Genomic DNA, 23,527 nt, shown 5'->3' on the forward strand with positions numbered 1-23,527 from the left:
TTACCCTAAGTAACCACACCATGTCACATAGTTTATATGTAGGAAAATGTCAACACTTTGTGTATGAAGATGATGGTGTAGCTGTTTTGAGGGGATTGTGTTACCCTGTATGATCTCCATATATCATCAGAAAGCTGTGGCTATACATGAATTGGGGTATTATGCACCTATACATTTCCACTGATATTTGATTAAGCATCTGTGACGAGAGAAAAAGATTAACAATGTGAATGACCGTAACTGGTAAAATGTGGTGACATTTCTTTTGGATCATATCTTTAGTTCTCTACCAGTGTTCAGTTGCTGCATTTGTATATCTTGTACATTTTGTTTTTTCAACTTGATTTGTACATGTGTGTTGCATATGTATACATACGAGTGTGTGCACATGCAAATGGCAATCTCATCAGTACCAGGCAACATTGTTAACCATAGCTCATGCATCAGTCCAGATGAAACAATAAATTAGTAGACTGATTGTCAGCCTACAATCAGGTAAAAATTATATTAAATCGATGAGTATGCTGCTTCTTTCAAAACAAGACCAGATGCTCACCAGGCTGATGTCACATCTGAGGCTGTGTTTATAAATTCTCAATGGATTCCTAATCAATGCAAAAGAAAGGCAGTTTGACTTTATTAGACTTGAACATTTGCTTATTTCCTTATTCCATAACTAAATTGAACATTAAAACAATTCGTGTACTTATATTCAATGTTCGGTTTTATGTTTAAGTTGGGGGCATGTTGGGATTTTCTTTTACCTCAAGACTTTTTTCAAATAATACGATGGATATAAAAGGTAATTTTTACTTCTAGACATCAGAGCAAGAATGTTTTCAAAGTATTGAGAGCCAGAATTTTTTTCATGTCTTCTAATTGGTTAAGTGACAGTAAGAACACTGATGAAATAATGGTGAATGTGGTCATTGTTGTTGTTGTTGCTATGGGGTTTAATGTCATTTCGCTGCACAAGATAGGCTATACATGGCAGCCAGTATAACTGGTGGAGGAAGAACCTGGGGAAACCCCAGGAAGGACCACCAACCAGCAAGAAGCTACTGGCAAGCTTTCTCATGTATCTACACTGGCTGAGTCTGAGATTTGTACTCACACAGACAGAGGTGAAATCACAGTGATCTGTAATGGTGAGTACTTTAGACCACTCACACACTCGGGGTCCCATGTGGGGGTTGGGTTTAGACACTGGAACAAATATACTGTAATTATATGTCATCTGTTTTATTTTTAATTTCCTTACCTTCATTCTGTAGGTCCATATCATATTAAATGAGAAACTGTAGCCTGTCTGTTCAACGTCTTTACAATGAATTTATCAAAACTGATATCCTTGATCTCTTCATTAACAAAATTGTACTATACAGAAAACAGTGCATCTCATGCGTACATCTTAAGCTAATGTACTCACTCTCTCTCTCATAAAAGTTGTACAAAAGTATTTAATTTTCTGATCATTGATCAATATATGAAATAATTTTATATATGAAATAATTTTATCAAATTGGAAATAAAGTGTAATGCAAGGCAAGTTTTCCCCAACCGATACATTCACAAAACTGATCAATGTTCTGAACATTTGGTTTTGATTCTTAATTAAACACAGTAGCAAAATATGACTATTAATAATGAACAAAAGGTCTTCATGATTTATCTATGTTTATTTACAGTAAAGAAATACATATATTGTTATTCATCGGCAATCAAGGGAGGATTTTGAAATGTTAGTCGGTGTTAAACATAAACATAAGTAAAACATTTAAAGTGAAAATGAAAATAGTGTCAGAAGTAATCAACATTACTTAACATAAATCTACATAACATTTAGACAATGTTACAAACAAAAAGACATATTTCTACATTATGTCTTTGATATTTAGGCATGTGTGCAAATGCAAAAATTTAGATGCATCTCTTTGGCAATCAGCTTCATGGGGGCTTGTTAGCCATGCTGTCTATGATCCACAAAAATAGGTTCCACAACACAGGAAAAAAAAAACATTGGCATGTTTACAGCCAAATTTCTATATTTAAGTGATCATGAATAAGAATTAAATGCACATTTTGGGAAGAAAGAGAAAAGTCTTTTATCTATACATGTTTCATAGGAATCTGATTCTGGGCTCAAATCAGCCCTTATTGAACCTTGTTCCTGACTACATTTTCAGTCATTTACTCAAACTGTAAAGAGAAACAGAGCTTAATCTACTTTAACTTTTAATGCAACATATGAAGAAAAACAAGAATATATGTCTGACTTTTTTGTTTAACATTGACTCTAAGCAAGAATTTCATCAGGGACTTAAATGTCTACACTTTTCATTGTCACTATTTATATTCATATCAATACACGGCAGCTGATATAAAGAAATCACTCAAATAATGCTGGCATTATGTGGGAAAGAAAACACATTCATGTGAAAATAAATCACACTTCAAATATGTGAATGCAGTATTTTTTTGTCCAAATACATGTAGTACATGTACTAAGATTGAATATATTAAGGGAGACAACTGAGCAGAAAGCTCTCCTTGCATGAAAATGTCATCTTTTTCAACATCAAACATTTTACAGATGGCAATGGTTGGTTCATTTGTTACAAGTTTTACATCAATAATCTTAAATATTCCTACACCAACACTCATAAAAAAAACTCATACATGGCTCATCCATACCCTAACATGCATACACTAGGGTGGCTTCAGTAATTTGGACCTATTTTGTCTAGACTCATCAACTTGGTATGTGGTTGCATGTAAAGATGAGTAAATGAAACATTTGAAAAGTCTGTCACTCTAACTGTTTTTTGAGGCACAAGTGACATTTCTGCATTTCTGGATGTTCATTTGCAATGATAATATCTTGGCCTATTTTATTTAAATTCATTACCATTCTTAAATGGCTAAATCTTGAGAAGTATAACTCTGCCATAACTAGAAGTAGGTTTGGGTGACCTATTTTCAATGCTTCATTGATTTGTTAATTTTGAGATGATCTTTAATCTGTATAATGACCGATGGTGTATCAGTCACTTTTTTAAATGCAGCCAGTTAATATCAGGTTAACATCTAGGTGCTAGTAGGCACATAAAGACTGGGCTTACTGGAGCTGTGAAGGTTAATTACACTGAAAATTAAGTACAGAGTATGGGTTTTGTAATCCAGATATTGATTACATTTGCAATAAATGCAGTTTTTGAGATGTTTGTTGGAGGATCCCACCCAACTCATAAAGTTCACCTCATATCTCCTAACATAATCACTTTCTAGTTGATATTTTCTGCTTTTGTTTATTCTTTATTAATTGATAAAACAAAAGTGAAATTTTTTGGGTCTTACTCTCTGTATCTAATGAAGAGCAGGGTTCGCACAGATTTGAAAAGTACTTGAATTTTCAACTGCACGATGAAAAGTGCTTATTTGTTTGACAATCCTCTTGAAAAGTGCTTTTTTTATGTCAATGGGAAAAAGTCCTTAAAAGTGCTTAAAAATGAGCAAAAGTCCTTAAAAAGTGCCTGAATTTAAAAGAAAATAAAAGACCAAAATGTTTTTAAAAAAGAAGCCTCAGTGGAAAAATTGCAGAAAATGTCCGGTCGACTATATGCCTTTTACTTTCTGTGGCTATGTCGGTAACTAAGGAAAGGGAGATGACTCAAGATTTCCGTTTAGCAGCATTGTGGGAATAGCAATATGGTGGCTTTCTGTTTCTTACATTGCACCTTGTGGCCTTGGATTCTACATGAAAATACCACCAGGGAAGTGTGTTTTTAATCATGAATGGAAAGGCTCCTATAAGTGGGTCAAAGAGACCCAGGAAAAACAAAGCTGTGTGTTGTGTGTGCATGGGCCTATGGGTGAAAGTGCCCTTAAATCACACCGTAAAGGTGCAAAACATTGGAAAAGTGAAGTGCCAGCAATGAGTTTGGATTATTTTGGAATAAAAACAGAATCAAGACATGTTCAGAGACAATGGCATTATGTCTAAGACAGAGTGGCATTCCGATAAATTAATGATGGGATTGATGTTACCCCACCACTATCTGACGCAGCTTCAAACATACAGTCAACATCTGCAAATATTTCCAACTTCCTTTCCAAGAACGATGTTGAAGTCAGAAATTTTATGGACATTGCATACTGTGGTCACAAATGCATCCTACAAATTAAATGAACATATTGCTGACGTTTTTCATGCTATGTTCCCAGACAGTGCTCTGACTGCAAAGTTTTCGTGTGCAGAAAGGAAAACATCTTACTTGTGCGTTTCTGGCAGTGTAGAACACCTTAAAAAATTAATTCTATAAAGTGTCAGTGGTGTATTTGTGATTCTACTCGATGACTCCTTGAACAAGAAAATGCAAGAAAATTGTTTATTATTGTTATTTTTATATTTTTTTTTAGTTTCTTTTAATTTTGTTCATCAGCTGTCAAGTTTATAAGTATGGACTGCATTCACATTTTCTTTGGCATTATTAGAGATAGGTGAATTAAAAAAACTAAATGGACATAAATCATACATACATATATAATGAAGTGCATGGACTAAAGATAAATAAATTTAAACTTTGTACATTAATTAGAATTTAGCATGGACCCAGGCAATTGGTGAATATTTATATGTATTTATCCTCTCTGATTCCAGGCCATGCTGATGACATAGTTGATAATTTCAGAGAAGAAACAATGAACCACTTGAATATCCACAACATGGTGCAAATAAGTATGGACAGGTCCAATGTGAATTTGAAAATTTTAGACATTACCCAAAGCCAGATAAAAGAGACTATGGCCATGATTTAATATTGGCTCATGTGGACTGCATACTTTGCATAATGCATTTAAGGCAGGTGCACTTGTTACAGAATGGGGAATCACTTCACATCTGCGCAGTCTGTACTTTCTTTTTAAATTTTCACCTGCCAGGAGAGAAGATTACCAGAAATTGGCTGACAATACAATCATGCCACTAAAATTTGTAGGCCATACTATGGTTAGAAATGTACCCATTTCCCAGCGAGCATTGCAGGTGTGGGATTCATTTGAACTTTATGTCAAGAAGGTTCAGTCAAAACAGTTACTTAAACCTACCAACAAATCAAGTCAAGCAGTGAAGGACAAGCTAATCAGAGCAAAGCTAGAGTTTCTGTGTTTCATTGCAACCATATTGCATCCTTTCCTGGCTAACTACTAAACAGATAATCCCATGGTGCCTTTTAAGGTGGATGACTTGACTAAAGAAGTGTTGAGAAGTGCAAGCATGAGTTAAAAGGAAGTAATGGAGTTCAGAATGGAATGTATGGCATTTGTGATTTAAGTGTTGAAAAAGATTACTGTGAAATCCCTAATCACTTATTCTTTGGTCATAAATATGGCATCTTTGTGTCCAAAGGAAATGGCCAAACATACAAATCTCAGCAGGGACGAATTTAAGAAACGCATCAAGTTGATTATTGCAACAAAAAGAATCAATGTGCTTGATGGTGAAGTGATCCTGCAACAATATAAGGACTTTCTTGACAGTATAATAGTTATTGCTACTGAGAAGTTTACAGGCGTTGATCCATACAAGGACAGACTGGAGCACGGCAGATGCTAGGTATGGGAAGCTGCCGGAGACTGTTAAGCTCCTGTTGACCCTCTTCCATGAACAAGCAACATTAGAACTTGGCTTTTCTGTGAACAAGGAAGCAGAGTGTAAAAATTTGAAGGGGCAAATTGTGGTTGCACAGAGGATCATATGTGATTATGTTAGAAATGTGGGAGGAGTACTGAATGTTCAACTACCAATCAGCTTCTTGTAAGTACAGCTTTAGCAAGACAGAAATATGAAACTTATTTAGAGTAGGAGAGGGAAAGAAGCAGTCTGAGTCTGGGCAGAGGAAAATAAAGCATGTTCTTGATTACACTGAAGATCTAAAAAGAAGAAAAAAAGCAGGCCGGATCAGAGAATGAAATACTTGTGAAGAAAGAAGATGAACTGTCTTTAAAAGCAGCAACTTTTTGCACAGGCCAATGCTAACAGAAAAGGAGCTGAGTAGAAACTTGGAATTTATGAAGGTCTTTGCAATAAGCTAAATGCTAAGATCAAGAAGCTGAATATAAATTAAGTACAGAAGAAGAACTTGTTAATAAATGTTTTGTTAATTTGACTTTTTGTTTATTGTACCTATGTTAATGAACTTTATTGGGAGAGGAAAATGCAGTTACATGAGCCACAAGTCAGTCTGAAGGTTATTCCAAATGTGGATATATATGGTGAATTCAGATATAAGACTCCTTGAAAATGAAAATAAAGTGCTTGAAAAGTCCTTGAATATTGTCATATTTTACCTGTATGAATCCCGGAAGAGACACATTATAATCACAGGTCCCTATTTTCTGCATCTTTCTTTCGTCAAATATTAAGCAGAAAAAAAACACAACTAATTTTTATTTTTAATCTCGAACTCTGACTGGTATGCTGCACCAAAGGTTTCACTGGAAAAGACCATTCAATCAATACACTTGTGCAGTAATGGATAGTGAACCTTTTCTTGAATGAAGTTACACACAACCAATGAGAATGAGAAAAAGCATTTTGAAATCATTTTTTGAATTACTTTTCTTGATATACTTCATCTGACAACAGTTTTATATAAATAAACTACCTTGATACTCCATGAAAGTTTCATGTCCTATAAAAAAAAAAAACGAGATTGAGAAAGCACCTAATAGACTTTGCGATGATATACGGCACAGTCAGCATTGGTAAAATATAAAAAAAATAATACATACTTTAAAAAAAACACAACTTCTGCTAGTCACTAGCCATCAACAAATATATTAGTAAATGAGTCTCTGGCTTCAGGTATTTTACAAGGATATTAATAAAGTTTTAACAGCTGGATATCTTGATCAGTTGTGTGCAGTCTTGAAACCACTTTCTTCAACATACAGTTGCATCTGAAATGAATAAAGCATACAGTTGGTTAACATATGAGTGTTCCTTACAGAGATTTTGTGGGGATATTGATGATCAATACTTGGCCACTGTATAAACCTTTGGTGACCAATAACAGGCCAGTGTGGGGGTTCCTGGTGACCAATAATGGACCAGTGTGTGGGTTCTAGGTGACCAATAATAGGCCAGTGTGTGGGTTCTTAGTGATCAATAACAAGCCACTGCATGGGTCATTGGTTATCAGTAATGGGCCCTATCCCATGAATTAACAGTTGGGTAACAACATTCCAATTCAACATTAACTGTTTGTGGGCAAAGCAACTGAGTAAATAAGCAAAAGCTTTGCTTTTCTACAGAAATATGACAACAAAGCAGCACCAACTGGGAGATTAATTGAAATATCTTAAAAAACTTTAAGACCAGAGATTGCTTAATAAAAGTTAGAAAAATCAAGTAAGTATCAATGCCCTATGTACATATGCATAAAGTAATGTTTGATAATTTTCAGAATCAATAATTAAATTTCTTGTTTTTTGTTGTTCAACTGAGCAGCAACTTCCTCTTGATTGTTGACAGACAAAGTCACAATAACTATATATATTCCAAAAATACTATTTTAGAAACTGGGATATCTTGTGAACTTATGCTTAATAACAACTTTAGTTCCTTGGTAATGCAATATCAGCTTGTCACACGATCTGTTGTATTTGTGCACTGCATTCTTAGCTATACAGTAAAACCTGTCTTGAAAGACTGCTGCTATGTGAGACCACCTGTCTTGAAAGACCACATTCTTGATGCATGGATAGATTCATCATATAGTGTTTCAACACATTATAAGAGACAACCTGTATTGAGAGACCACTGTTGTTTGGCAGAATAGGTAGTCTTTCAAGACAGGTTCAAGTGCAATTGGATATGTATATGGCAATAAAAACAACACAGTGTGTGCAACAGAAATGGATCATTTTCATGTTTATAGCTGGGTATTTTTGCCAATTACTAAATTGGTTGCAATCAGTTACTTAAATCATGACAAAAGTTAGACGTGTGAAGATGCTTCCAGTCTAATCTAGGTATATAAAAAAAGTTATTTTGAATAATGGCAGACTGTAGGCTCGATCTGAAATATACTTCAAAGAACTGCTGAAAAAGCTACACAACTGCCAGTGGTAAAACACTAAAACCAGGTATTAAGTAAAAAACATTTTTGGGAATGAGACACATTGTTGTCTATATAAAAAGCTTCTTAAAAAATGTACATATAAATGTTCCCATGTGAATTTTGCAATAATGGATCAGTCTTCCTACAGCAGCTGTATATGAAGGGAAAGGTCAAAGTTATTTATCTCTTGAAAACTTGTAAATAAAATGCATTGATGGTAAAAAAGTGGAAGTGTATGTGTATTTGAATAGTTGAGTAAAACTTTTCTCAGGTTGTTTTTAAAATAAAATAATGTTCTACTTCCAATCCAATGTGACTGAAACTTACATTTTTAATCCTGTGTTGTGCCATACTGCCATTTTCTGTTGGTATACTGCAAAAATCAACACACTTACTCATCTGAGCTAAAATGAACTATTGTAAGATGACTTCCAAGTACCTTGACTTATACTCGTGATCCAGTACTGTCAAGTGTGATCCTGCTATGCCTTAAAAACAGCGCTGATTAGAAGCAACATTACTCTCGGAATTTTTCCAGTGAAACATCAGAGGCAAGAGATAATTTTCATTCTAGTTATGCATAATATTTCCTAAAAAATTTCATAAATAAGCATGGTAACACTATTTATACAAAAAGTGATCTGTTACTGTTGAATGCATGGTACATGTATTAGGTGAATAACAAGAGGGCATGGTTGACAATGTAAAGACCTCTTTTGTGCCATGCTTGCAGGCCAACCACAAACTTTGATCAAGGTACATGTTCTAAAACTAAAGTTATTATGCAAAATAAATTTTATTCTTAACTCCATGTGACCTTTGGGCCTCAAGGTCAGCAGACTTTTTCTTATACACACAGTAAGCTATCTATAGATTTTGGGGGAATGTACACGGTCAAAAACTTAAGTTATTATGCAAAATAAATTTTATTCTTAACTCCATGTGATCTTTGGACCCCAAGGTCAGCAGACTTTTTCTTATACACACAGTAAGCTATCTATAGATTTTGGGGGAATGTACATGGTCAACAACTTAAGTTGTTATGAATAAACCATTTTTATTTTTACAGTCAGAGATTATGATCTATGATGACCTTTAGATTCCAAATTAACAGACTTCTCCCTTAATCCATGAGCAAGCCATCCACAAAGTTTAGTACGGGTCTGAAATGTAAATGAAATGCAATTGTACAGAAACCATTTTTCTTCTTTACATCACAGGGACCTTGACCTTTGGACTCCAAAATAAGTAGCTTTCTTCCTTACGCTGAACAGGGACTTGAAAAAATGAGAGACTCCCAATTTATACAGCAATAACAAGAGAATGTGAATTGTGCAAATCTTGTACGATTTACGAGTGAAAATAAAGGAGTGGACAGAAAATGCATAGGGCTTTTGCTTTCAGTTTTAAGACAAAATTATCATTCAAATAAACCCAAGTGTTGGTTCTTTATATGTAAGTTCCAAAGAGGTCATCCATGTTGATCTTATGTAACTGATATTAAGTTTTGTTTCAAATTGGTCAATAGAAAAAATGCTTCAGATTTTGAAGGCCATGTTAGGTTAGATATCATACCTTTCTACATGCAAGGACATAATTAACATTAGAGTTAATTGACATAAAACCTTGTTAATTAGTTGAAAATTTGAAAAGGATTGGATTTGAAGAATTAAAGTTGTTTTAAAGTTGAACAGTCAGCATGGCTGACCATAAAGAATTCAATGGATCAGCCAAGGTAACTTCATGTGGGATCAATAGCAAACATGATATAATAAAAGAGGTGAGAGTTTCTAATCCCTCAACATGTGTAAGACCATGTCTTAAGTACAAGTCATCCAAAAAGTTTGGTTCAGGAAGATGGTTTACCATTAATGCTATAGTGTGGAAACAAAACAGGTTACAGACTGATAGATGGATGGTTATATATGCACTGCCTGAATTATGGGATATAAAAATTATTGATTTAATTACAACAGAAGTGCAGCTAAAGTCTAGCTAGCAGTCAGTACCTTAATGAGATCCGAGTCCACTGCCTTAAGTGGGACCAAGGTAGAGGTCGGCAATTCTGTCTCACTGCTGTCTGCCAGCACCCAGGGGAAGTCCTGAGTGAAAGAATATACTTACAACAGTGCTATAATTCAAGGTGACTGGTACAAAAAATAGGGGCAATTTAAAGATAATTTACAAACATCAATTATCTTTTCTATTCAGATGTTAAATACCTAGCTAATCAATCAATTAATTCAGAAGAATATAATCAGTGACTGTATATACCCCATTCTCTTTGATGGAATGAAACTATTAAAGGTCATCTGCCATACTGCTTTTGTTTTTAAAATAAATGAAATCCTTGTAACTTTATTCCATAAAAATAACCTCCCACCCAACTTTCTTATTTAAAAATACATTTCTATCAAAATTTGCTTGACAGCTGTAAAAGGATATTTTTTATCTTTTTACTGAACTCTGAATATAGTGATGTAATTTACTCCACTAAAATAAATGTCAGTCCACTGTTGCTACGCTGTTTGTTGCTAATTTCTTCTATTTATTTTTTCAAGTTCAGCATATAACATATGGGTAAACATTATGAAAACACAAATTAAATAAATTTTGGCATGCCTCCAGTGAGAGCAATTGTAAAATAGGGACATAGCATTCAAAGTGTATCCAGTTGTCTGTATATAAATATAATTATCAAAGGCAAATATTTTCTTGTTCACACATCTACACACGTATCTTTCGAAGAAAGTACAGAAATATCAATGTGATTATCAGCTCACCTGGCTTTAAAGACAAGCAAACATATATGATCTACTGTACAGTGTTCACAATATTTATTTTAAAAAACTTCTCAAAAACTGCTTTATCAATTCAATTGTAATTTTACAATCAGCAATCTGGCATCAAGGCACCTTAAATTTGTTATATTAACCCACTGACAAAGACCAGTCATAAACACTAAGTTGACTAAGTTCACTTCCAGCACATGTATTTTTCCCATAACCACCAACTGACCTGATGAAACTAGACATGGCTACGAATGGTAATTTTTTAAAATAATTATCATTTAACAGATTCATCTATTAGAATTGTCAGGAATGGCTTGATTTTTTATTCCATAAGCAGTGATTACGATTGCCTGCTCGTTAATGTGAGTCATAAATCGCATAGGCGAGTAAACATGGAGCTGTACTTGGTGAATGCAAATTTTGAGTAAAAGGGTGTCTTTAATCTCCTCAGACCTTACTTAAGTTGTATTTTCTTCTTCTTTGCTGAAATTGAGAAACTGTCAGATTCTCAGTTCTTTAAGAAGATGTGTTCTTTCAGTGTATCTCATTCTACATATGACATTACAATAGAGAATTCCGATAGGATGATTATACATGTAGTATGATCGTTTTGAGTGGTTACCTAGGAATCAGATTACTTTGCATAATATTGCTATTGAAGCCTACCAAGTAGCTGTTACTGATCCATATCAGATTTAATGACCAGATACGCTAACTTTACCTACCATCATTAATTATGTAATCATTCACGCTAGGTCTTCATAGCAAGGAAAATAAAACAAAGTGTAAGGTAAGATAGCAAAAGGTGGAGAGTTTGAACAAAATCAGTTTGGTTTGATTTTTGTGGGGATTAGCACAATTTTTGGCACAAGACAACCTATACATGGTAACCGGTATATTTGGTGGAAGAAGAACCCAGGAAGACCCCCTCCCCCAAGAGAAGCTTCCAGCAAGCTTTCTCACATACCCAAATTGGTTGAGCAGAGACTGTGATGTGTGAGTGATCTGTAAAGGCAAGTGCTATAGACTATTCGGCCACCTGGAACCCCTAAACAATATCAGTGAAGGCATTTGCTTCCAAAATGGAAGATTTATCAGCATGGTTCCCACGCTTTCTAAATATAAATTTCCATGTCTTTTCCAGGATGAAATTAATTTTTTCAAGCTTAACATATGACCATTACTGAATGGAATTAAAGAACATTTTGGATGCATTTTCCAAATCTGAAGATGTTTCTCTTTCAAGACTCAAAAAAAACATATAAGTTTGAAAAGATCATCATGTACAAAACCACAAAATGAGTCACACAAAACAAATCTGACTATATTCCTATAAATTGGCATTTAAAGACATTTCAATGTACAGAATACAAATTCTAACTTTACTTTGCAGACAGGCATTATGTTGCTACATGGAAACAACATAATGAGCATAATTTACTATGTTTCCTTTCAAACCTTTACTTCTAAAGAATTCTGAGCAATATATGTGCATGTTATACAAAGTAAATATTTCCTACCACAGTACGAAAAAAAAAACAATAAATGCAAAGTATTAGAATCTTATCTTGTAATGAAAAATGTTTAAAACTGAATTTATGTGTGCCAATAAAATCTCAAATAAACTTTTTCAACCAACCTAAACTCCTTAAGACGATTTGGTTAAAAATTAAATCATTTAAAGACATTTACAAAAGGGTTGATTTAAATTTTGACAAAAGACCTTCAAAATTATATATTGTTGTATAAACAAGGACTGAATTCTTTGTTAAATCAACGTCTACTTGTAGTTCATTAAACCAGCCCCGAAACCTGTATTGATACATGGGCTCTTATCGTTTCTTAATATATAATAAACGGGATGACAATATCCCATTTTTCCTGCGTTCTTTTTAAGATCTGAAACCAATGTTTAAGCTACATGTCACTGTGTAATAGTTTTGCACTAAAGCTCAGCTCAGAGATTCAACATTTTTCTAATCCGGGTTTCCTCCAAATATTCCAGCCCCATTTTCACATTTTGGAAATTTAGGATGGAGTGTGCATTCAGAGCAATTACATATAAAAAATTTGGAATCTGCCGCCACCATAAGATAGATAACCAGCGGGCCTAGCAAATTTAAACTTTGTTATAGAGACTTATACCGGTCTGAAATCGATAGAAAAATTATCTATTTTCTCAAAAATGGAAAGTATTATATTCGTTATGTTTTTAATCCATTGACTAGATGAAACTCGGCATAGATAAAACCGGACCCGGTACTCGCCATTTGCATTAATAATCACATGACATCATAACTCTCAAACAACGACATCAGAAGTTCAATAGTCACGTGATATCGGCAGCAAACTCCTTTTTAATGTCGTTGTACAAAAGTTTAATTTTATTAAATAGAAAAAACAGTTCTCCATATATTTATTTCGAGAACATCTACAAGAAACTTGGCCAGTCTGATTCATCGAACAGAGTAGTCTGGTTCTCAGCTTCATATGCTCCCTGCGCGAGAGAGCAAATGTCACCATGGTAGTCACATGATACAACAAAACTCCAGAAATAGGTCTCGGAATATAGAAAATTTTGTGATCTTTCATTTTTGTATTTTTATTACAACCAGAATATGACTTTCATTTAATATTCTTCCTACAATATTTGAAAATAACAGTTGTGAGATTCTGTGTGCTCATGTGACTAGCAATTGAAATCGCTAGTACCAGCTCAAATTTCAAAAAGGCATTAGTTTTATCGTCTTTCAGCAGAATAAAGACATAACAATTTCAATACTCTCAATTTCTGAGAAAATGAATAATTTTCATATCCATTTTATGCAGGTATAACTCAATTTAAAAACATTTAAGTTTGCTAGCCCATCTACTAAGCAGCTATGTTTTAATGCCACCATGTTCTCATGTGGTTTTCATACCTTCCATAAAAAAAAAGAAACGGATATTGAACTGTCTGTGAAACAAAAAGTCTACAAGACGAATCTAATCCACTGGGTGTTTGGATTATCTCAACAAATATATTTATGGCTAGCTATGATGTTGTTGCCTAAACTTGATTTGATGTGGTTACAATGTAGGAGTTGGGGTTCTGATATTAGAACTAATTTATGGTAAGCACTGAAATGATCCATACTGCAACCTTCTAATACTCTGGTTAGGACTCAATAAATGTAACTCATGATCAGTTATCTAATTGTTTCGGGTGTCAAGTTGTGGAGTGAAATTCCTGAGTTTTTCCTGACTTTCATCAACCTTTGCAAAATTCATGGACTTTTCATGGTCGGGAAAAAAAATTTCATTTCTCCCAATTTTTTCCCCGATTTCCCTGTAGCGTGGGAACCCTTTATCAGGCATGGATGAGCAATACAGATAGAAGAATGGATTGTTCCTCATATATGGAACATCTTGAAAAGATGTCCATTCAAAACTTCATGCAATAAAAATAATTTTTTTTATTTCTACATGTATACAATGGAGAAATGATACCCTACCATGAGAAGAGTGATGAACACCTATAAGTTCTTTGTCTTATTGTGAGGAGGGGGACATGGTTGTGTGGTAAATTTTTGGATGGGTATAAATAGGTGAGTGAGAAGGAAATTTGGTTTAATTCCAGCTTAAGAAGAGTTTTTAATTTGTCCACTTGTATTCTTGTCTACAAATTTAAATTTTTTGACTGAAATACAACAATAAAAAAAGAAATCTAACATTTCTTTTCTAAATTACTTAAATCTGTTTTTTTACTTTTTAAAATTTTCAACTGTATATTCAAGGATGTCATTAGGGTAACATGTATACAATTTCAAATCCACTTTTAAGCCGATTGTTTTGATGATCACTTGCAAAGATGCAAGAAATAAAGATTATGCAGTAATAACTTTACATTAGATTATGTAATGGTTAGGAGAAAAAAATAAGTTTCCAGTCAGCCGACTGTCCTGGTTTCTCACTGCTGACTATAGCACTAAATTTTAAACCAATGCAACAGGAAACATATTTTTTGGCCTTATTTTCTTATTAAGGACTAACCATATTTTTCCCTTTATCTTCTCTTTATTTATAGATGGATGGATAGAAGGATGTATGAATTTGATTAAAAATCCAGCATCTGAATATAGGAAATCATTCAGCCTTTGACCTATTAATGAACAAAGAAGATGACATATTAATAATAAATGAACAAGTGTCTTTTTCTGGATAAACTGTGTACTCTTCTGACATGGTTTATCTAATACTTATCACACTGTACTTCAGGATCTTTCAATTACAAGAATACATACACCAAATCTTTTTCTTAAAATTATTACAATAATTTGTTGTGTGGAAGTTTAATTATTTAATTATTTAAGAAGATAAACATAGAAAAGGCAAGGAAATGTTCTACTGTCATCGAATGCTGTTTAAAACTGTAAGATATTACTGATATGAGCATGCATCACTCCACTTACAGTCCCAGTCATACACAACACTTACAGTCCCAGTCATACACAACACTTACAGTCCCAGTCATACACTCCACTAAGTCCCAGTCATACACACCACTTACAGTCCCAGTCATAACCCCATTTTGCCCCAGTCATATACTCCACTTACAGTCCCAGTCATACACTCCACTTACAGTCCCAGTCATACACTCCACTTACAGTCCCAGTCATACACTCGTGAAAACTGGCATCTGAGAGAGGCCACAGTTGTTAGGAAACCGTACCAGTGGGCAGAAGATAGCTGATAGCTTGCTTGATGCTGATTTGTTATCCAATACACCAGTCATTCAATGCTTTCTCAAAGTCACTCCATAGAAGTGAACCAAATTTTGCCGACATCAAGCTGGCATAAAGGTTTCTAACATTTGTTTGGACAATACCAATGCTATATCAAATATGGCCACTTTTACTAAAAACAGACAATCTATAAACAGGTTCTTTACAAAAACCACTCAACAGAATTGGATAAAAGTTTTACAGAATGCATCCTGGCATGAAAACCTTTCAAGTTTGCACAAATAAATAAATGCTGATCTGCCATTAAAAATAACATGAAAAAGCTCTAACTTTTTCTCCAAAAAACTTCTTGGCACAAAATGGCATATAAACCTGTCCTAATATGCAGATCTACCAAGAAATATGGCCAAGCCACCATCAAATGGTGGTCATATCTGATGGTGTATTAGCATCATTTCCAAAAATATGAAAACCTGATATTCAGTAAAGATTTGTCTATTCATAAAAAATCTTTGCACATATTTCCATAATTGCTATACAGATTTTTGATCAAATTTAAAAGAAAGCATTCCTGTATGAAAGACTTTCAAGTTTCTTTAATAATGTAATGCACCATATGGCCAATGTTACTAAAAATACAATAACTTGGATGATTCTTTCTCAAACACCATTTATCAGTAATAAAATTTGACCCAATTTGATGGAAAGCACAATGGCATGTACAATATTCAAATTGGTACAAATTATACCAATCCACCATCAGATTTGACTGCCAACAGTAAAAAAGAAAAACATATAAACAGCTTTATCCCAGAAATGCTGATCAAAAGAATCTGACACACTCTGACAGAATGTAGATTTCTATATAAAGGCCTTTCAATATCATAGTTCCCAACCTTCCAGGCTCACAATTAGTGAAACTAGAGATAAAAAGTCGTAAATTTGGGCATGAATTAGTGAAAAATACCATAACAATAACTCCATCCACTCTGACCGTCAATACTACACTGTATCAAGATCACAATATAAAACTAAACACTACATATATGCAGAAATATATATGCATTTCTATTTATTATGGTAGTCATAAACTTCACTTGTTTTTGTGGTTATTTATCAAGACATGACTTGAACTTCCTCAACTGCTTGAACTTCCTCAACTGCTTGATTGTAAATTTGTTTTTTAAACAGTTCAGACTTCTTGCCTGCTGGTTGATCTTGGTGACTAAAATTGCTGAAAAAGTTTCTGCAGCTAAGGAGACCCTAAAGTATGTCTTATTTTTCCTCACTAGAGAAAATACTCTTTCGCTGTCACCGTTGCTGTGAGGAATGCATATGAGCTGCAGCACTTCTGGTTCTTCCACAGGAAAATTTGGAAGCAATTTTCGAGTCCAGGAACATTGGTCAGAACAAATGTTTAGCATGGTCTCAGCTGATAAAGGCAGATTGTGTTCAACACAAAAACTCACAAATAATGCTTCAGAGTTGGTAGCTTGCAGGTCTTCCGCCGATGGTTTAAAATATTCCAGAGCTGAAATCTGCAAATTCTTAATTTTCCCAACTTCTACGTGTTTTTTTCGGGGGCCCCATGTAGCCGAGTGGTATAAAGTGCTCACTGTTACGGATCACCGCCATCTCACCTCTGTCTGTGTCGGTTTGAGTCTCGGATTCGGCTAATGTGGTTATGTGAGAAAGCTTGCCAGTAGCTTCTCGTGGTTTGGTGGTTCTTCCTCCACCATTAATAATGGCTGCCATGTATAGTCTGTCTTGTGCTGAAAAATGGCATTAAACCTTACAACAACATGTTTTTTGCAACCGATTTGCTTCCTCACATTGTCTCTAGCTATGACGGATCCCATGTAATGTATATTCCAAATTAAACTTCACTTTTTGAGCAATACATTTTTTTTCCTTGGTGGTGAAGACATTTTCAAGATCTTACACGCGATGCTGAACGGTAACTCAAATCAGTGTTGGTGACACATGCGCGGAGCAAAATTCCGGTTAGGCCTCAGTTTCTCTCAAAAGCATTTGTAAAATTGCTCTTATACATATATATGAAAATAGGCTAAAATGCTTGCTACCGGACCAACTGTACTAACTGGTGGTAGTTCTACTAATATCGCGACCAGTAGTGCCAGACCGTTTCGGCAACTGTGAATATCACGACTAGCGCTTAACGGAAAATTGGTTATTTTATTAATGATTTAAAATAATTGAGAATTGGGGAATTCGTGAATTTTTGGCTTGCGGCATGAATCTGTGAATCGCTGAAAAAGTCATGAAATTCACACCAAATTCGTGAGGGTTGGCAGCTATGCAATATTGGGGAAATGATGCAGAAATAACATCATATTAGAAAGAAACAAAATAAAACCCTGGAGAAACATTGAAATAATTATTTTCCAAATATATTTCATCTGCAACATCATAAGTTCTTTTTTTTCCTTCAAAAAGCAAACTACTGATTGATTTACTGGGCATCTGCTCTTACGTTTGACTCTTTAGCAGATGTAAACTAGATAAATGACCTCTGACCTGTTTGGTTCTTTGGCAGATGTCATCTAGATAAATGACCTCTGACCTGCTTGGCTCTTTTGTTTTTCATGTATGAATACTTTTTTCCAGATTTGATGGAGTTCATGTTTGTTATTTTCAAAGGTAACAGAGCTCATATTTGTTCCTCTGGTACCATGTGATAAATATTCCTGTCTTGGGGAAAATAACTGACAAACAATAAAGGTTATCTCAGAACAAAAGATGAAAAAATCAGGATCTATTCTTGGACATGCAACAGTAACATTCAATTCTAAAAAATTGTGCTAGATATCAAGTGTAAATCACCCCCATAAACTTTTAACTTCCTCCTCTCTTTCAAAATGGAGGGAGAATTATCCCCCACCCTTTGTGGTTTTAAAACTGTCCCTGTGAAAATGTGTCTGCAAGCATGGCACACACTTCCTCCTGCTGAACACGAACCTGGACTATTTGATAGTCATGTAATCTTTCTGCAGCTGAATTCTTTGTATGAACCTGAACTGTCCAAGTGTTGTCTGAAATGGAAGATAAAATTCTTCTTTTCTAAATTATCCAAAGCTGGACTATTCAGGGTTATAAACTGTTTATTTTTCTTTCTATGAAAAAAAAAAAGGGTAGAATAAACATAAAGTACTCATAATCCAAATTTTACATACCTTATTTTCTATGTCTATAAATGTGTCAATTCTACAATGGATACCGTCATGATTATGAATAAATGGCACAATTTAAATTGCAAAATCGGACCATAACTCTAAAGCAAAATTTTGCTGAAAAAAGACAACAGAACTTGACAGAAGTCTTAAAAAAGTAAACCTACACACCACATTTGGTTTGAATTCACAAAAGTTATTTATAAAGTATTAAGCAGAAATAAAACTGCTGTTGGAGAACATTTTGTTGGAAACTTGTAAAATTAAAATTGGACATTGGTCTTAACAAATGACTTCATAATGTAAAGCCTTTTACCAAATTTGGTTTGAAATTATTAAAACATGGGCCATAACTCTGTTAAACTTGATTAGGAAATAGTGAAAATCAAATTTGACCTAGATCACAATGCAAAGTCTCTTAGGTCCCTTACAAGTCAAAGGAAGCAAAAGATTTGTGCAAGTTCAAAGTCAAACAATAGTGCTTTAGCTGACTGAATAAAGCATAAAAGATGTATGATGAGAAGAGCTTCAGGTTAGTATCTGTGAAGAATACAGTGAGATTTATTTGTCTGCCTCATACTTATTTCATGATGCAACATAGATTTTCAAACATTATTGATTAAAATGCCTACATACAAAAGTTCTGAGTAATACAACTTGAAGTTTGCTTCAATTCAGGCATGAAATATATTATCCTTGAGAATTCAGTGATCCTCAGAACCATGATACTGTATGATATCCTGAATCACAATATGTCTTAGGATATGGAGGATTCTTTGTAAAATTTTAGGAGATACTGGGTGCAAATAATGTTAATAGTGACATCAAACATCAATACAAAACCAGAATCCAACTCTCTATCTAGTTCATTTTAACTTAGCAAGTACTTAGAGGAAGAATAATCAGATGTGCCTCAAAATCATCTGATGAAAAATGCTATGCATTGGTCTGTCTTTTCTGGGAATCAAAGGCTTTAATTGCTGTCCAATCATAATAAAAAGGCTCCTATTACAGCTCAAGATATTATATATGGATACTAATCACTCACAACATTTAGTAAAAGACTCTACTCAAATATCTGATACAACTATTTTCAACTTAATCATTCATAGATGTTGTCATGTTTGCTCAGCCCCAGTTCATAAGTTGTGCATAAACTAAGGTATTATTACAAGCCATGGTTGATGTCTAAACATTGCCGCAAGCTAGAGTTAATCTCTTATGCAAGGTTACTGTGACCAGAGAGAAGATCTGGCATCTTGAATTGGCACAGGTGTTAGATAGCGTGACTTTCCACCTATGTGTTACAGCTTTGTCCTAAGATCAGAGGAAACCGTGAGCAACGGGGTGTGTTCTAAATCTGTCCCCACATGGACAGACAGCGAGAAGGACATTGTCCACTAAGTTTGATTTGATTGGGTCAAAGCTACATCCAATCGGAACTGAGATGGAGGGTGTGATAACAATTTCGATTCGAATTATAACTTCTAACTAGCAAGCAAAAATTTAGTCTTGCCTAGGAAGATTGCTGAACAATATAGGGACTCCGAGGAAGCCACTTGTAATTTGGCGGTAAAACTTAGAGAGGAGATTCTAAGGAAAGACAAAGCTTCATAAAGGTCAGTAAGTTATTTGCTTGGTTTTTGCAGAATATTATGGCACTGTAGTTGTAATTATGTGTAGTATGTATACTTAATAGAATCGTTTAGCACACAGAATTACCCTTGTAGTGTTTAATTTACATGCGTATTTGAGAAATGAGTTTGAATATTGTGTACAGAATTATGTAGACTGTTGGCTTGTGGTCAGAATTAATTTTGTCATTTACTAATAGGTTACTTCGTAGTAAACTAGTGCATTTATTCATGTGATATGTTAGATTTTACACAGGCTTGAATAGTGAATTTGGAAAATGTTTGAGGTAAAATTAGTTAATATATATGTATAGATATATCAGACCATGGATATTTGAATATTTGTGTACTTTGTATGAGTTTTAATGTAAAGAAATGTGTCTGACTGCTTTGATATAGTTTAGTATCATGGAATTAGGAATATATACTGATGTGATGCAATTTATTGATGTATGTATGAGAAGTAATTGATACCATGCTTTTATTACGATGTTGTTTTACCATACAAGGATGTATGAGTATTTTGATGTGAATGAATGCGTGACCGAAGAAATTTAATAGCTGTTTTCTGATGATAGACTGGGTGTAGTGTGAGATAAGAGGGCTTAGGAAAATATTGTACTGTCCTTGTGTTTCACCGGAAGCTTTTGGGGGGACAGAACTCCCGGTTTAGTTAAGTCCCAGTCTCTAAGAGGGGAGACAGAAGTGAGACTAGCAGAGCAGTCAGAGTCAGCAATTCTAGTAAGGGGAGAGTTGAGAAGGAGTAGGAAAAGGAATTTAGAGAAGGTCAGGAGAAAGAGGAGAAGGAATTGGAGGAATAGGAGAGAAGAATACGCAGGTGAGCAGAATACAAGGACAGGTGGAAAGCTATCTCACACTACTAATCAAATGATGCAATAGGCTATCACAATGTCGAGCGGAAAGAGAGTACTTGGGAAATTCTAATCATTTGACTACTGAATTGTCATTAAATTCTTATTCATTGAATGTCACTCTTTTTGTTAATTCAATCATTTAACTGACTGGGGGCTTGGAGCTTTACATCTATCTTTCACTAATTTAACTTCTAACCAAAATCGAGCATGGGTGGGACTTCTATAATAATTTGAATAAAATACTGGAAGCATCCAACCCCTCACCTACCACAGTGACAGCAAAACAACCTGTCACACCACAGATATGATGGTGAGTACACTATGTCATTTATTGTGATCACAACAGTGAAACCCTCAATTTCCACTTCATTACATGGTAATTTTATCATAATTATGTTGGATTAAAAGATAGTAAACTAAAGAACTATATTCAACATCCAATAATGCCTAGCCAGTTCAAGAACATCAAGCTTTCTTTTCTTATGATTAATGCAATGTGAAAACGTGTACCTTCAACATTCAAGATATATCATGCTAAATTTGATTCCAATTTTAGAATCATCTGACAGGGTAACAGTATATTGCATTTTGCCATGAAATAATTTATCATAATTTGCAAGACTATCTTTACCTTCAGGCAGGGAAGATAAAAGAGAATCACAGATATTCAACTTCAGAAGGAATGCCCGCAGTGCTTGTTCTAGTTGGTAAAGAAAGCGATCTTCACTGAAATTACAAGAGCACATAATCTCTACACTTTTAATGGGTAGTATGATGTATTAGGAAAAGCAGATAAAAAGTTAGAATCCATGTAATTTTGCTCTATACATATCAAACAGAGAGAAACACTGTTCTAGAGTGTGTGTGTGTGTGTGTGATTTGGATTTGTAATGTAGCTTTAAAAAAAAATCAGTCATATCACTATGATGTCTGCAGTATGGTAGATTAGAGTGATATCTAGCAGTGTGGCAAAATGACACAGACATGTTGCATCATGTCCCACCCAGTCACATCATCCTGACACTAGGCTGATCAGTCCTAACACTAACCTCTTAATGCTGAACGCCTAACAGGGCAGCCATTAGTACTTTTTTTATAAGTCTTTGGTAAGACTTGGCCAGGGTTCGAACCCACGACCTCCTGCATCCGAGGTGGATGCTCTAACCACTAGGCCACCAGAGCAGTCCAACACTGTTCTAGTGAAGAAATATGTCACCTATTGTCTGGAAAGCATTAGATTCTATCACATCACACATCATACTTCTGAATCAAAATGTGAATTTAAGAATTGTTAGCTTGATTATCATGGACCTCTCTGGTGGTCTAAGTGGTTAGAGCATCCACCTTGGATGTTAGTTTGAACACCGGCCAAGTCGTACCAAAGACTTATAAAAATGATACTAGCAGCTGCCTTGTGTGGTGCTCAGCATTAAGAAGTTAATGTTCGGACTGGTTGGTCTGGTATCAGCATAATGTGACTGGGTGGGAAATGATGTTAAATGTCTGTGGCATGAGGCCCCAGTGCTAGACAGCACATAAACTGCCACACTGCAGACATCATGGCGATATGACTGAAAAATTGTTAAAGCTATGTGCAAAATCAAAATCACACACACTTGATTATCATGAAAATTATCCACATTTGCAAGTAGCTTTGATCTTTGGAAGACCTTTCTGTTCTCTACTGAACTAATATGTGGTCAAATGATGATCTCTTAAGCAAGTAAAAGCTACTCAAGATTCAGATTGAACTTAGCTGCGTTTGTTTACGATGAAATGTATAAACTTTTACAATACTCACCATACAATTACACCTAATGACTATAGCTTTTTTCAGTTTATTAATGACACAACACTGAACAAGTGTCATATACTGGGGCTATAAATAACAGAAGAGTCAATTTATATGTAGAAATTCAGGGCTTAAAATTAATCCTGATCCACTATCCCAAGATTAAGGATTTTCCTGATGGATTACATTAACACAGCAGTCATTAATCAATTAGAGCAGTAAAAATTACATAACAGTTAAGAAATGGTCATGAGCTGGCATTCCCATTAATAATGTATTGATCTGTTTATTGTGTTAACCAAGTACCTACCAACATCCTGCAAAAGACAATCTACAATAAATATTCACCAGGTACAATACTCATGTTTCAAATGGACAGGTTTTAAACCACTCACC

The 23,527-nt window shown here is 34.6% G+C and overlaps 1 protein-coding gene across 2 annotated transcripts in view; it reads right to left on the bottom strand.

Moving 5' to 3' along the window:
• Nucleotides 1-1,660: 1,660 nt before the first annotated feature.
• LOC149781306 (mitotic spindle assembly checkpoint protein MAD2B-like) overlaps nucleotides 1,661-23,527 on the bottom strand; it is a 30,753-nt gene continuing 8,886 nt past the window's right edge. The window contains exons 4-7 of one of the 2 annotated variants that reach the window (XM_089935406.1): nucleotides 21,971-22,065; nucleotides 18,619-18,692; nucleotides 10,133-10,225; nucleotides 1,661-6,960 (exon numbers count right to left, since the gene is read on the bottom strand). In XM_089935406.1, coding sequence (XP_089791532.1) covers nucleotides 6,913-6,960; nucleotides 10,133-10,225; nucleotides 18,619-18,692; nucleotides 21,971-22,065 — 310 coding nt within the window. In that variant the 3' untranslated portion in view covers nucleotides 1,661-6,912. The remainder of the gene's footprint in view (nucleotides 6,961-10,132; nucleotides 10,226-18,618; nucleotides 18,693-21,970; nucleotides 22,066-23,527) is intronic. The other variant, XM_089935407.1, reaches the window with a different exon arrangement.

Source organism: Sinohyriopsis cumingii, chromosome 15 (assembly GCF_028554795.1).
Source record: "Sinohyriopsis cumingii isolate HCF-2022 chromosome 15, ASM2855479v2, whole genome shotgun sequence".
NCBI classification, from domain to species: domain Eukaryota; kingdom Metazoa; phylum Mollusca; class Bivalvia; order Unionida; family Unionidae; genus Sinohyriopsis; species Sinohyriopsis cumingii.